General features: G+C 46.1%; 2 protein-coding genes across 5 annotated transcripts in view; both read left to right on the top strand.

Moving 5' to 3' along the window:
• The window catches only part of LOC138748253 (transmembrane protein 87A), a 54,744-nt gene extending 50,430 nt beyond the window's left edge, over positions 1-4,314 (top strand). For 3 of the 4 annotated variants that reach the window (XR_011347905.1, XM_069908097.1, XM_069908096.1), the window contains one exon: positions 281-3,055. Coding sequence is in view for 2 of the 4 variants with exons in the window: in XM_069908097.1 (XP_069764198.1) it covers positions 281-322 (42 nt within the window). In the remaining 2 variants the exon portion in view is untranslated. Of the gene's footprint in view, positions 1-280; positions 3,056-3,689 lie in introns of those variants that run through there. The other variant, XR_011347904.1, reaches the window with a different exon arrangement.
• Positions 4,315-13,923: 9,609 nt separating this feature from the next.
• Positions 13,924-15,895, top strand: part of LOC138748255 (uncharacterized G-patch domain protein DDB_G0278987-like) — a 35,254-nt gene continuing 33,282 nt past the window's right edge. The window contains exon 1 of the mRNA XM_069908099.1: positions 13,924-13,948. Coding sequence (XP_069764200.1) covers positions 13,939-13,948 — 10 coding nt within the window. The 5' untranslated portion in view covers positions 13,924-13,938. The remainder of the gene's footprint in view (positions 13,949-15,895) is intronic.

Below are 15,895 nucleotides of genomic sequence, written 5' to 3'. Positions count from 1 at the left end.
ACTTTCCAACATTGGTAACCCTGGCCAAACCCCACCACTTTATCTTATCCATCCTTCTCACCTGCACCTCTGCAACTTCAAAGCCACTGACTTTCCTTCTTTCCCACTCCTGACTAAGTCTTTGACCAGAAACATTGACTCTGTTTCTCTTTCCATGGATGACTTCTGACCTGCTAAGTGTTTCCACTTTTGTTCCAATTTTCAACATCTCCAGTTTTGTTTCAGTATTGTGATATTAATTTGATTATTTTATTCTTCTCTTGTCTCTGTCTTGTTTCAGGAAATAATGACAACCAAGTTTGAAATCTCCAAAATGGAGTGATCGTTTGGAAGTTACAGCCAGAGCCAAGCAATAAGAAATCTCTCATGGAGTGGATTTGACAGTTGAACAGCTTTTTATAACATGCAGAAAATCTTTTGCTATGTGACTTATTCCGATAGTATAAAACTTTTTTTTGTTTTAGACACTCAACTCGATTGCCTATTGAGTGAACATTTTAAACCTCCTTTCGTCGTTGTCCTCCCCCCCCCCCCGCCCGAAGGTTGCTAAATAGTTTGAATTCTACAAAGTGCCACCAGCAGAGTGCAGAGGAGAAGGAGGCTGTTTCTTTGCTGGTCTGAGCAAAGCAACACTTGCCAATGTGAAATAAACTGCACGTATAAAGAAGGGGTGTTGGGCTGAATGTTTTTAACATGTGATGCATTCAGTCCAACAACATACAAATAACTTCTATGACCTCATTTATATGTTGCATGGAAGTAAAGTGGGCAGATTACACCTGCAAAGTACCAAAATACAGTAAAACCCCTGGTATCCGGCACCTCTTGGTGGATTCCAGATGTGAAATTTACAGTTGCTTGAGATTGCGTGATCAGAAAACAGTTGGCGTAGCGGTTAGCACAATGGCTTTACAGCAGTAGGGATCGGGACGGGACCGGGGCTGGAATCCCGCGCTGTCTGTAAGGAGTTTGTACATTCTCCCTGTGTCTCCACGGGTTTTCCCAGGGGTGTAGGTTGATGGGGTGTGAATTGGCAGTATGGCTGTGCCGTATGTCTAAAACTTGAAACTAACGGCGAGGCGCACCAATTTTAAGCAATTACTTATTTTCTGCGATTTTTTTTTTTTAACCGTTGCTTGAGGTTGCCGTTTCCGGGAATTCTGGATAACAGGCGTTTTACTGTAATAGGTAAGGGATATTTATCCTCTGACTTAGCTACACTTATAAAATGAAAAAACTCGGTCATTTGTTACTGGGGATTCCTAATGTGTAACTTTGAATATACGCACCCTTCAATCAGTATTTTTGATCAAAGATTAGCTTTATTGATGGGCTTGCTTTTTTTTTCCTTAACAGCAGTTACACTTGTAGATTTACAATAAAGGTACTGGAGGAACTCGACAGGACCAGCAGCGTTCACAGGAGGCAACAATACCTGACGAGCGTTGCGTGATGCTTGCTCTAACAGGACCCTGCTCTGCACCTCGGCATCATGGTGCCTGCCGCGACCTGCTGTCCTGTGACAACAGCCCATTGAGACATTGTGTGGTAGATGATGAGCCAGTGAGTTACAACCTTTAATAAATTGTGAGGCAGTTGCTGCGCTGTTCTCATTCAGTAAATATGTTGAGGGGCCTTGAGTTACCACATACTGAATCATTCAGTATAATTATTTCAGTTTTGAATTTTCTGAATGAGGCAGCCATTGAAGCGCATAATATACTAGATCATGCTGTCAACAGTTTCAACTGCATAGTCCTTCTGTTTCCTCTGGCTCAAAGCAAGCACTCCAAGACCCCAGCTGTGTAGTTTAAGACAAGAAGCTTCATTCCCAACTCGCCCGAGAAATTGGAGTGTGCAGCTGGTTTTGATGCCTTGCCTTCCCTGTCCAGCTGAGAGTTGGCAACGTTTCCCACTGCAGCTCTGTCACACAGGAAGGAACACGCACATTAGGTTGACCATGAGTTCCTGGGTGAATGGCTGGCCACACCATAAATCGTAGCAATGAGATGAACCTCCAGTATTTATCTGTTATCCCTTAGATTTAAAAATTAATGAAAATTCGATATTCAATACAAAAATGATCATTATAGCCTTGCCACGTAAAGTTATTCACCGCTTTGTTTAACCCTTTGGACTCTGACCATTTTTAACCTTTCATAATATTTTGGTCCAGTACGAACCAGCTGATGGTTGGGTATAAAACCAGTCCTGGAAAACAGAAGCACAGAGTATATTAGAGTATCCTTGTTGGAATCCAAAGGGTTAAAACCAGCTCTAAATTACTGCAAAAGGCTTTATGGATCTCAAAAGACTCAAATCAACTGTACTGGTTATCCAGCAGCATTTGTGATTAAACGAGAAAATTCGCAGGCGCTGCGGGTCTCATGCAGTTCGCAAATTGCCGGAGAAACTGCAGGTCACCCAGCATCCATAGGAAACAAAAGGACATTTCTGGCCCGAGCTCTTCTTCAGAAGTATTGAAGAGAGACCTGACTGCCTCTCGGTCTGGATGCTGTGTGTCCTACTGTATTCCTCGAGCATGTTCATGATTAGGATTGTTTCAGGTCCTTGTGCTTCGAACTTTCAAGTGCAAACATGTCCCTTATAGGGATCTGTAGCTTAACGTAGTGAACTGACTTCTTAGTGTAGTCATTTGTCCCACGTCATATCTGTAAACACACGTGTTATTGTCCAGCTACATGCTGTGGAGAGCTAGCAATGGAGTTGATTGTATGGCTCTTGCAAGCCCACTTGCACCCACCTGGAGGTGACTTCTGCTTGCCTTTGTTCTCTAAAGCCTGTTTGTGTTCTGGATTTGGACTGGTGTGGCATGACTGTGATTGAAATCGATGCAGATCTGCATTTGTCACGATACTGCCAACTCCACAACTCTGCGTGCTGCTTTCCAAGTGCTGCATTCCAAATATCTTTGCTGTGGCAAAACAAATGCTGTGGCAAAATATTTTTGATTCTGCACTGTAAAGATACTATAAGCAGATGTACAGTATACTGCATTTATCAATAAATAAACCATTTTTGGTTTTAAAAATAAGTTTTTAAAGGAAATGCCAATGTAATTTGACATTGCTATGAGGTAAATACTTGTTTAGGGTGGTCTAATCACAAGATAATGGAGCAGGAATAGGCTATTCAGCCCTTCGAGTCTGCCGCACCATTCAATCATGAGCTGATCCATTTTCCCACTCTGCCCAGCCTTCTCCCCATAACCTTTGATGCCCTGGCTAATCACGAACCTATCAGTCTGTGCTCAATGACCCGGCCTCCACAACTGCCTGCGGTGACAACGTCCACAGATTTACCACCCTCTGGCTGAAGAAATTCCTCCGCGAACTGGATGCCCTTCAGTTCTGAAGTTGTGCTGTCTTAGACCAGTGGTTCCCAATCATTTTTCCTCACTCACTTACCACTTCAAGTAATCCCTTAACAACCACAGAGCACTGATGGCATCCAAAAAAGGTTAGGAACCACCGTCCTAGACTCTCCCACCAAGAGAAATGACCTTTCTACATCCACTGTCCACACCTTTCAACATTCAATGAGATTCTTCCGCATCCCCCCCCCCCCTCCATTCTCCTAATTTCCAACAAAAACAGGCCATTGGTATGACAGCTGTAAATCAGTTCTGTTGCATGCAGCTGTTGATAAAACTTGTATCTTCATCTCAGTTTCTGCACGCACCATTCAGGACTTGGATTGAAGAATAACAGTTCCAGTCTTGCAGAGGTTTCTGCCCACCCCTCTGCTTCTAGCCACCCGGAAAAAATCATTCCCAACCAGAAATGGTGAGCAGGCCACTGGCGTCCACGGCAAAAGAAATCACCATTGTGCCAGCAAGGTGAACATTTCTGTCTGAACTCGTGGGAGAAATGTTGACTAGTTGCAGAGGTTCCTTTCTCTAAGCACCAGGCTCTCCCCACAACCTGCAGCCCGCCGCTCCTTTCAGCCCATTTGAACCAATACAGTGGACCTAGTGGAGAGCACTGGAGCCCTGGTTCAATCTTCGTCTCAGGCGCCGTCTCCCTGAGACCGCGAGAGTTTTTTTCAACGTCCAAAAAGAAAATCTGCTGCTCTACAGATTAATTGGCTGGTTATTCATGTGTCCCTTGTGTGCAGGTGAGTGGTAGAATCTGGGTGGGGGTTTAATGTCAGATTACTGTAAATGGGCGGATAATGGTCGGCACAGACTGTAGGGCCTGTTTCTGTGCTCCAAATCATGAACATGTCACAAAATTTATTTTACAGCATATCATGGATGCAAAAAATAAATTACGTTTATTCTTTTTAAGATCATTTTATTGAAGTCTACCGTAAATACAAAGATTAAACAATACAATTACATATCAAAATGCAAATTACAAGGAAAAACAAGTTTATTCAAAACCTTGACCTCTATACGAAGCTGGGGGATAAAAACTAGCGTGGGTATCGTGTGGCGACAACCTGGAAATAGGTGGCGCAGCATCGAAGCGGGTAACAACCCTAAAACTTCCGGTTGCGGTCACGGTCCCTGAAAGGGCCCCACATTTGAATCGTTAATGGCATATTAATTTTTTTCTCGTTTAACAAGGCATGATATTATCATTTAACCATTGTATATGAGTAGGTGGGGTATTATCTTTCCATTTAATCAACATTGCATGTCCCGCCGTCAATGAAGTAAAAGATGAAATTCAGTTTTGAGTTGGTCAGTGAAACATCTTGTCCATCTGAAATGATTAGTAGTAAAATATTCTCCATATTTTTATTTAAATTAAAATTGAAGTTCCACATTGAAAAATAGACTACTTAGAAATACATATTAAAACTTTTTTTTAAAAAGTATAACCTATATAGCCATATAATTACACTGCAGAAACAAGCCAGTTCAGCCCTTCTAATCCATGCTGAACACCTCCCATCTAGTCCCATTGACCCGCACCCAGCCCATAACCTTTAGATCATTACAGTTCATCCATGGTACTCCAACATTCTCAATTAAACTTGTATTACAGGAATATTTTATTCTAAAAACCCATTACCAGAAACAGGGAGAAGAAAGAATTCCAAATTACCGTATTAGTCAACACTTCTGCATTCATATTAAATCAGAGATTCTGCAAATGATTTAAAAAGGGTCCCCACCGTGTTTGAAAGTTTAAATTCAAATCAGAAATTGAGCATCTTGTATAAATTACACTTTTAAAAAACTAAATTGGCGCGAAAGGAGAGTGAGGCAGTGTCTGTCCATTCAGGAATATGAAGCCGGTTTTGTACTGTTGGGTGTTTATCTTCTGACTTCTCTCCCTCCTTCCTGATGTTGGTAGCAGTGTGGAGAGGTGACTTGATTGAAATCAGCTAAATGAATGGGTCATTCTGTGTTGCCAGTTGGTGTATGTGTTGATAATTATTCCTTCCATAATATTTTCAACATTCAGATCTTAAAACATTGGTTTCACTCCAGCACCTGGGCCTAATGTAGGGGTTTAAAATACTGCTGCAGATCCAGTTTGGTTTCAAAAGAAGTCCCTTAAAATGCAGATGGCACTTAATACCAGTGAATCCAACGTGGCTTGTGATGTAGGATTTTGAGGCATGATGTTAAGCTCTATTTAATTCGCTTTGAGGAAGTACTGAGGGAATGTTTTAAAAAAGATAGGTAGTGCAGTTACAGCTGCTAACTTGAGCTACAGCAGGGGAGCCGTTAGATCACTTTGACTTGCGGCCAAAGTGGGATTCATGAGGGTGCTGAGGGCATGCAGGGCTCCCGAAGGGCCTCGGGCGCTGATGGAGACCTCCTGATCGTGCCGGAGGTTTGGATCCAGAGCTCGGGTCCCCGATGGGTCGAACAGGAATCGGTGCGGCTGCAGAAGTTGCGGGAGCGATGGAGGCAGATCCGCGGGCACTTGTTAGCCCTTTTTCCACTGGCCATGCAGTGTCCCGGTTAAAGAAGCCGCTTCTGATGTTTCCACTGGGGCCCCTTTTAACCGGGACACTGCTTTCCCTCTGACCAGCCCCAGGGATAGGAGCGTCTACCTTTAACAATAGACCAGGGATGCGACCTGTCCTTTCTCCACTGGTTTAATCGGCACGCCGGCGTCATCTGGTGCCGGGAATGTGAGTAGGGGGTCGAGGCCGTCAATCCTTGCCATCATTTGACGCTGACGAGCTGATTGTTTCCCTTTTCCACAGGACCCTTAACCGATAAATTGGCCGTCAACTCCTAGGACAAGGTTCCAGTGGAAAAGGGGCTATAGACTCTGAAGGGACTCTCTTCTGCTTCTCTTTCTCCAATCTCGAAGGGGACAGGGCAATGCTCATGGCGATTTTTGACTGCCTTGTATCAGGCAGAAGGAAAAATACATTTTCTGTATTATTACATGACAATAGAGAAATCTTGAATTATTTGCAATAAGTACTGTGGAATTTACTGACAGATGTTAAGACATTATTATACTGACTGGTCTCTTCTGGGAGATAATGAGCATTGCAGCCTCTATCATAGGTCATGTATTTGGTTCGCCCATTACACCTGTTCTTACTGATTGGAGTATTGTGTGGCCCACATGTCCCACTTAGTTCAAGTAAATTGACGAGGCAGCTCAATATATTGGATCATTATTCGTTTTTGTTTCATTCGCAAAAGGGTCTGTGTTTCCCTGCGGCAGAAAAACTGTGAAACTGATCCCAGTGAGAAAGTGAAATAGAACCTTTTCTAGTAAATTTGGGCATATTTCTGTGCGAGAGCTTTTTTTTAAATCAACAGGGAATGTGTGTGTATTTATTTTCGGTGTTACCGTGTATTTTTGGGAGGCTATTTGTTTTTCCCTGGGCAAAAGGAGCCAGTCTATCACAAACACCGGCCCTCACGAAGAAAGGAGCTGTTATTTGTTGGGAGTGAGGTTAGAGCTGAGGAGGGAGGATGTGGAATGATCCTTCTCTCAGGAGAACAGGCCACCTCCTGGTCTCTTACACTTGGAATCATTTTCACAGAAAATTGCAGCACACGACAGGCCCTTCAGCCCCCATTGTTATACCAGCCTACTAAATCTTCCCTAACTCTCACCCAATAACCCTCTGTTTCTTGCATCTGTGTACTTGTCCAAGAGTTTTGAATGTCCCTATCGTACCAGCCTCCACCAACCCCAGCAATGGACTCCAGGCGCCCACTACTCTGTAAAACAAAAAGGACCTGTGATGTCTCCTTCCCACACTTTAAACAGGGGTCCTCGGGTGTTTGCTTCTGTCCCTGCAGGGGATAAAGGGTGTTGGTTGCCCACCCCATCCTGTTTCTTTGCAAGTTCCTGCAGGGATGGAGCAGGCAATGTCATTCATTCAGGGGCCTTGCCATTTGGTGTGGGCGATCATGTCTCCATTCGTCGATCATGTCTCCATTCGTCGATCATGTCTCCATTCGTCGATCATGTCTCCATTCGTCGATCATGTCTCCATCCGTCGATCATGTCTCCATCTGTCGTGATCTCTGAATTGTAGTTGTTGCCTCCCCTTTTCTCCTTTGGTGAAGGCTCTGTCTTTTTAGCTGAAACCGTAGTCGATGTTGAATTCATGATTATACAAGGGGAAAAAATACAGATCGGTCGGTGCTGGATGAAAAGTGTAAGGTGCTCCTTCTGTCCATCAGCCTACAAGTCACTCTTGGGGAAAGTGTAGGACCTGTTTCGCCTCCCATTCAGGGTCACGTGAAGCCATGGATGCAGATGGTGGATGAGTTTTCACGAGCAGATTCTACAGATTGGAATTTATGGTTGTAAAACAAAAAATGCTGGGCAGGTGAATCTGCGGATCAATGGACAGGGTCACCCGTCCAGTACGGACGCTGCAACTGAAGAAGGTGAATGGAAACCATGTCCCTTGTATAATTGTAAACTCGTCCTCAGAGAGATTTAAAAGGCCCAGATGATAAGAACATAAGACCCCAGGTTTAAGAACAGGAACAGCCCCATCTGCCCCTCAATCCTGCTCCAACAAGATCAGGATCCACTCGTGACCTCAATGCCACCTCTCCACAACCACCCAACACCCCCCACCCTGCAGTCTGAACATTCAGCAACTCCAAATCCATATCTCTTGGGGGGGGGGGGGGATATTTCAGTCTCCACCTTTCGAGAGAAATATCCAATTGTACAAACTGAGGGGAAGGTTTGCCCCTTCCTCTTTCGCCCCCCCCCAAAGAAAACCTTGCATCTTCTCCTTCAAGACCCTAAAGTCAGTTGCAGGGCCTGTAAAATAGTGCATTTTTTATTAAAGGGGCTTCTTTTCACATTGCAGTAGAAAAATAAGCTCTCGACAAGGGAACATAGAGTGCTTCTGTGTGTTGTTATAGTTGGGTCGGCCAACCTGTAAATATTTAAAACTGGTTCTAAAGGGTTTTTTTTTTTCCCTGAGATGCTAATTCAGGATGTTGAGGCTGAAGTTTTAAAATAAAAATATTTGACCTCAAGGGCTGTTAGAGCTGGGAGTGGAACTTCTTTTTTTAAGTAACCCATCTCTATAACAACTAGATACACTCCAGCTGCAGCCACTTCCCTCCATCCTGGTCCCAAAGGAGCAATCTCTAATTCTGCCTGGATGACTATTAATACTCCAGCCAACCCCAAGACTTGAGGGAGAGGGTTAAGGAGGCTTTAATACCATAGAGTTTTACTCATTAAGACTGGACTGTTTAAACTCAGCTTCGAGCAAATGGGCACCAACTCAGTAATCCAGATCTCCCAGTTCATGCAGGGCAGATGTACCGTGGAGAGCATTCTGAGTCACTGGTACGCTCAGGATAGGAAAAATCTCCAGGGGTTTGTTAACTCGGCCTGCGACATCACGGGCACCAGTCGTCATCGAGGACACCTGCATGAGGCGGTGCCTTAAGAAAGCGGCCTCTATCCTCAAGAACCCCCACCAGCCAGGCCCTGCCCTCTTCACTCTGCTACCATCCAGGAGCCCAGCAGCACAAGGACGGCTTCTTCCCCTCCACCATCAGATTCCTGAACCACGGACACTGCCCTTTCTTTTTTTTGGCACTTTTTAATTTTGAAATGTTTTTTTATATATACTGAGATACCGCTGACATTTTTGTGACCTGTTCATGACAAATTCTGAGTTCTGGGTGCCGTGCCCCTTACCATACCATAGTAGACCTTCAGAGAGGAAGGGCATTTATATGTATTGTTGGATGAGAATCTGACTTGCAATTCTGAAATTCTGATGGTGCCCATCCTCTTGTCATGACCTTTCACTCATGGGCTGTTCTTCGGAGCTTTGCAATGCCTAGACTTCTCTCTGTCACTGGTCTGTCCCTCCAATGCAATATTGACCAGTGATAGGATCTGTCCTGTCTGTGATTCAGACTACAGGTGAACGCACTGCTGACATTAATCGCCAAAACCTGAAATAGCAGTGAGAAGAGCTGGGAGCGATGCCCGCAGTCATGAGCTGGTTAGTCCTGTGGAGGAAGAAGCCTGGCAAGTATGTAGGGCACTGGGGAATAACAAGAGCAGCAGTGTGTAAGTGGGACTGGGGAGCACTGTTGGTTCACATCGGAATTGTGGTCAAAGTTAAGGGCTTTGCCCTACTTCCATGACTTCAGAGTTTTATTTATCCCAGGTCTGAGGTACAAATCTTAGTGTTATGTGCTACCCAGTCACTACACACAAAAAGATCACTTCTCTCTTGGTGACCATTTTGGATTTAACCCTTTGGACTCCCGATCATTTTATCCTTTCATAGCGTATACTGGATCCATGGGTAAACAACAGTGCGAACCAGTCCTGGAAAATGGGGAAATGGAGTGCATGCGTTTGTTGGTACCCCCTGAAAACAAGTACACGGAGTCTAAAGGGTGTAAAAACATCAGTAACAAGGTCAATTATAAATACGGTCAATCTCATTTTCCAATATTTTAACGAGATCAATCGTGACAATGGCTGAAATCGTTTTCCAGAAGTTTGAATGGTGCATTAATCCTACATGACGGTGTGCAAGGGGGTGGGGACTTGGCCAATTTCCAAAGCTTGCAAATGGTGGCAGTTGGTTTGAAGAGGCGCGGGGGAACACTGAGCTTGTAGCAAATCCTAACGTCGTCGTGAAGGCATTGCCTCCCGCAGACCACCATGACACAATTTTACCCCCAAACAACTTCCAGTGGGGCCAGCATGTGACCTTCATGTCCTCTATAGATACGAAGAGAGGTGCAGAACTGCCAGAGCTCACGGGAGCGTTGCTGCCCGGAGCTCTCTCAGGACAGCACCCCCACCCCCATCCCGTTCTTTATTTTTGAAATTTTTATTTATCACTTGTATCAATAACAAACAATAGTTAAATACATTAAAACACTTCAATACAAGATGATCAGAACATTTTTTTTATTTTTCTCCCCAACCCCCCCAAAAGAAAGAGCACCTAAAGTATACATTAATTCATATTTCCCTAACATAATTTTGTATCTTCTAATTATTAATTGAGAGGAGTGGATGGTGGTTGGACTTTTGTTAACAAGCCCCATCCATATATGGTTCCCAAATCTTATAAAAAGTTCCCAATCTGTTTCTTTAAACGAGTATTTTTTTCTAATGGTGTGTAATTTTGTATGTGTTCCATTATAAAAGTTTCTGTCTTCCACGATACTCCCACTTTTTTTTTGCTACCGCTATTCTCAAAAACTGTACTTGATATTTATCTAACTTCAATTCTATATCTGCTTCGTGTATAATCACCAAGAAAAAATATTCTCGGGTCTTTTTGTAAATTTTTATCTTCATAATTTGAACTAATAATACACTCAAATCTTTCCAAAATGTTTCCACTTTAACACAGGACCAAGCTAAATGTAGAATGGTCCCTACTTCCTTGTTACATCTAAAATATTTATCGGAATAATTTGAGTCAAGTCCATTTAAGTTTTATGGAATATAGTATAATTGATGTAAAACATTATACTGTACCAGTGATAATCTAACATTGTATTTGTTACACAATCTTGACCAAAGTTCTTCTTGAATTTGCGTATTTAAATCTTTTTCCTATATCTTTGTTTTGATGTAGTTTTTTCCCCCCATAGTATCTTGTAATTTTATATACATATAAATTTCAAAATATACAAAATAATTTTTATATACAAATTTATTATATACAAAATATATGTATCTGTAATTAAATATTCAAATTGGCTTTGTTCCGTGAGTCTTAAATTTGCATCTAATTTCCCTTTTAAAAATTATTTAAGTTCTTTTTTTTTCTTTTTTTAACTGGACTTGTGCCCAGGTGATGCGAAAGTGTTGTAATGGTGTTAGCAGCGCTGTCCTCGCCATGTTAGCAGCGCTGTCCTCGCCATGTTAGCAGCGCTGTCCTCGCCATGTTAGCAGCGCTGTCCTCGCCATGTTAGCAGCGCTGTCCTCGCCATGTTAGCAGCGCTGTCCTCGCCATTCGCTCATTGAACAGCCCCACAACCCCAAGATAACGATAGCTTATGATTTCAGTTGATAATATGAAAAAAAATTGTATTATCTTTATTAGCCAGGACATCAATTGTACAGCGCCAAACACGACACAGCGGCCACCAAGGTCAGGCCTCGCGAGAACTCCTTAATGCCGTTTTGGTGAGCTCCCCTGGATATGAACAGGCCCATAGAGCCACACCACACAGCAACTTACCCACACATGGGTAGAGGGGGAAGCTTTTTTTTTTGAATATTTAATTTTAGTTTTCAGACTTACAAAATCCAATAAACAAAGCCTTTTATGTACATATTCATGCCTAAGGTCAGTATTTGTTTCTCACCCCACCCACCACAGCAAATACATTCCAAAAACTTAACTTGACCCCACTCATCATGGGGCACACGACCCCCATCAAGATCTGGAATGAAAAGAAATCACAAATGGAAATGCCAGTTGAAGAAAACACTAAAAAGAAAATAAACTCAAAAGAAAAAGAAAATTAAGAACCTGAAAAGAAAGGGGGCGGGTGTGTTGTCCACGCCAAGTCCCATTTTTATAATCTCTGGCCGTTCTGGGGTAATTTAACATCCCTATTTAAAGGGGAGGGGGGGATCAATCTATCTGAGAACCAATGTACTGCGAGTAAGATTGCCATACTCCACTGAACATGTCATGTTTCCTCTGTAGGTTATATGTGATTTTTCTCCAGGGGAACGCAACTCTGCCTTTCCATATTCCATTGTGGGGTATTTAGCTGGCAGTTGGACTTCTACAAAATGTATTTCAGATGTGGTGAGGAGGTGGGAACTTTCAACAACTCTACCTGGCTGAGCTCAAAGGTGAGACCTTTTTGGGAAGAACTTGGGGTTATTCTTTAAAAAAAAATTACGACTGGATTTTCCACAGGGCCTGGAGCTGTTCCACTTGGGAGAAATGCATTTAGACTGACCAAACTCCAAATGTTGCCTGGGAAGGTCGCTTTGGCGGAAGCCAGGAAGTGTACAGCGGTTTTGTGGAAGTCCGACTCCCAGCTAAATACCACAAGAGGGGGGAAACTTCTTCACACAGTGTGGCTGAAGTGGTGAACATGGGCTGAATTTTAACTAAGACTTTGGACAGGGATGGGAGGGCGAGGTGCAGGTCAGTGGGACTAGGCAGAAAAATGGTTCAGCACAGTCTAGAAGGGCCAAGGGGCCAGTTTCTGTGCTGTAGTGTTCTATGGGTCTAAAAGGCCATTCAACCCACCAAGTTCATACTAACCATCTATACCAGTATTCCCCAAACTTTTTCTTTCCACTCACACTTTAAGTATTGCCTAGGCCATTGGTGCTCTGTGATTAGTAAGAGATTGCTTAAGGTGGGAAGTGAGTGGGAAGGGAAGGTTGAGAATCACTGCTCTAGACCCAATCGTTACTGAAATGTTTTGCTTGAGAAAAATGGTCATTGGGCCATTTCCTTTGGAGTACTGAAACCGTGCACATAACGAGTCCATGAGGGACGATTAGAACAGTGGGTTTCAAACTTTCTTGCCTCTCACATTCCCCCCTAAAGTAAATGTAAGGCTTCCATTGTTGTCACATAACACTACATTTAGAATGTAACCTACATGAAATTCTTTAACTTTTGTCCACCGTAAGGCAGACAGAGTCCCCACTTTGTCCAGCGTCCCTCACAGAAACCGACAGCGCCTGATGTCCCCAGGCGGTCTCCCCTCCAAGTGCTGACCAGTCCTGAACCCCCTGATCTTTCCAGATCAGACCATCTCAGCTATCAGATGCAGGCCTATTAGGTAAGGGGTGACCTTATTAGGTACAGTAATCCCTTACTAATCACAGAGCACCTGTGGCATAGGGATTACTTAAAGTGGGACGTGAGTGGAAGGAAAAAGTTTGGGAAACCCTCATCCCACTTGCCAGGAAGAATATGCAGCCAGCCAATTCTCGTTTTAATGTTTTTATTAGGACTGCAAGTCCCTGGATGACCAGCCACGAACTTTTCCGGGAGGATTTACACCGAAAAGTTGCTGGGGTCGGGTCCTGCAGGATAAACCGCGGGGCAGGAATCGACTCCAAATCCCTGCCCCGTCCCTTTTCAGGCGGCCCGTGGAGCGGGCGAAGTTTCCTTGATTGTGCCGTTCCACGTGGGACGAAACCGGAGTTCAGAGAAGAACGTGCAAACTCCACGCAGGCGGCGGCGCGGGAAGAACGTGCAAACTCCACACCGACAGCACCGGAGGGGTGTCTGGATCGAATCGTTGGTGGCGTGCGGAGGAGGGCAGTGAAAGGAGACCTTTATTTGCGAGCAGAAACTTTCCCCTTCCTATTTGCAACGGTGTTCAGCAAATTTAGAGCCGGGGGCATCGTCGGCTGATGGTGGGAGTAATGTTTCTCTAACAGAAATCGTGTGAATGAAGTTGGAGTCTCAAAGCCCGCCCCCCTGCCCTATATATAAAGCAACGACAGCCCGAGGCCGAACCCGCCGCTCACCATGGCTCTAGGTAAGGGGGAAGGGTTGGGGCAGAGGGGGGGGAGGAGGGTCGGGGCAGTGGGGGGGGGGGAAGGGTCGGGGCAGTGGGGGGGGGGGAAGGGTCGGGGCAGTGGGGGGGGGGAAGGGTCGGGGCAGTGGGGGGGGGTCGGGGCAGTGGGGGGGGGTCGGGGCAGTGGGGGGGGAAGGGTCGGGGCAGTGGGGGGGGAAAAGGGTCGGGGCAGTGGGGGGGGGTCGGGGCAGTGGGGGGGGGTCGGGGCAGTGGGGGGGGAAGGGTCGGGGCAGTGGGGGGGGAAGGGTCGGGGCAGTGGGGGGGGAAGGGTCGGGGCAGTGGGGGGGGAAGGGTCGGGGCAGTGGGGGGGGAAGGGTCGGGGCAGTGGGGGGGGGAGGGTCGGGGCAGTGGGGGGGGGGAAGGGTCGGGGCAGTGGGGGGGGGGGAAGGGTCGGGGCAGTGGGGGGGGGGAAGGGTCGGGGCAGTGGGGGGGGGGGAAGGGTCGGGGCAGTGGGGGGGGGGAAGGGTCGGGGCAGTGGGGGGGGAAGGGTCGGGGCAGTGGGGGGGGAAGGGTCGGGGCAGTGGGGGGGGAAGGGTCGGGGCAGTGGGGGGGGAAGGGTCGGGGCAGTGGGGGGGGAAGGGTCGGGGCAGTGGGGGGGGGGGAAGGGTCGGGGCAGTGGGGGGGGGGAAGGGTCGGGGCAGTGGGGGGGGGGGGTGGTTTAAACGCAGGGACTTGGACCGCCCTCTGGATTCAGTGCGAGATGCAAACCCGCGGATCTTTAAACTCCGGACCGTCCCATGCCCGGTCTGAGGGTCTCTTCACCGCCCCCCCACCCCCACCACCACCACTGCAGCTCGGCAGAGAGAGGGACCTTCCTCCAGTAAATGCGAGCCCCTGGTTACCCGGGGGTGAAGGAGAAAAGGATACAGGAGGAATTGGGCGGGAAGCTATAGAAATGGAACTGCCCCGGGAATGGGATGGGTTCCTGCATCCCTGATTGGAAGGAGATCTTTCTGTCTTGTTTCCCCCCCTGAAGTCTGTGCATCTCCAAGACTTGATGTTGAACAGACAGAGGGGCGAGAGATCCCGACGCCCACAGCCACCAATGTATGTACCTTCCCGGGGACCACCTCCCTCAATTCATCTCCCTCTACTTAGCAATTATTTGCCAGCAGAAACTTTCCCCCTCCTATTTGCAACGGTTCTCAACCTTCCCATCCACATCCCACCTTAAGCAACCCCTTACTGATCGCAGAGCACCGATGGCAGAGGGATGACTTAAAGTGGGATGTGAGTGGGGAGAAAAAGGTTGAGAACCACTGCCCCAGTCACTGCGGTGGATTCACCTCCAGTGCAAAAGAAATGAGCCAATACCATTATTTTTATTTCAGTAATAATTGGGTCTAGAGCAGCAATTCTCAACCTTCCCTTCCCACCCACATCCTACCTTAAGCAAGCCCTTACTGATCACCGAGCACCGATGCCAGAGGGATGACTTAAAGTTTAGGGGGCAGTTTGAAACCCACTGGTCTCGGACAAGAGAGCGCAACTTCAGGGTTAAAGAGCTTCCACTTAGAACAGAGATGCGTATTTTTAAAAAATTCTTCGGAATTTGACAGCATAGCCTATTCTGATCTTGGAAGTTCACCAGGCTGGTCGATACTTGGAGGGGAGGGGGCCAGGTGCTGTAGGTTTCCGTGAGGGGCGCTCACAAAGTGGCGGCAGGTGGGCCTTCTTGATGATTGCATCGACGTGGAGGCTCCAGTACCGATCCTCAGAGAGGTTGACGCCCAGGAGTTTGAGGTTCTCGGCCCCCGCTGAGCCCTCAATGAGGAGCAATGTCACAAGCATATCCTTGGTTGTTGGTGTGACGATACTCAATCGGATGCTGAGTACAAACGAAAATCAGCGGCAAAACAATTTTGGGTCCGCGTCAATATGGGATTAAACCTGCTAAATTCAATAAAA

Source organism: Narcine bancroftii, chromosome 13 (genome assembly GCF_036971445.1).
Source record: "Narcine bancroftii isolate sNarBan1 chromosome 13, sNarBan1.hap1, whole genome shotgun sequence".
Taxonomy (NCBI): domain Eukaryota; kingdom Metazoa; phylum Chordata; class Chondrichthyes; order Torpediniformes; family Narcinidae; genus Narcine; species Narcine bancroftii.
This window is presented reverse-complemented; position numbering and strand designations above follow the sequence as displayed.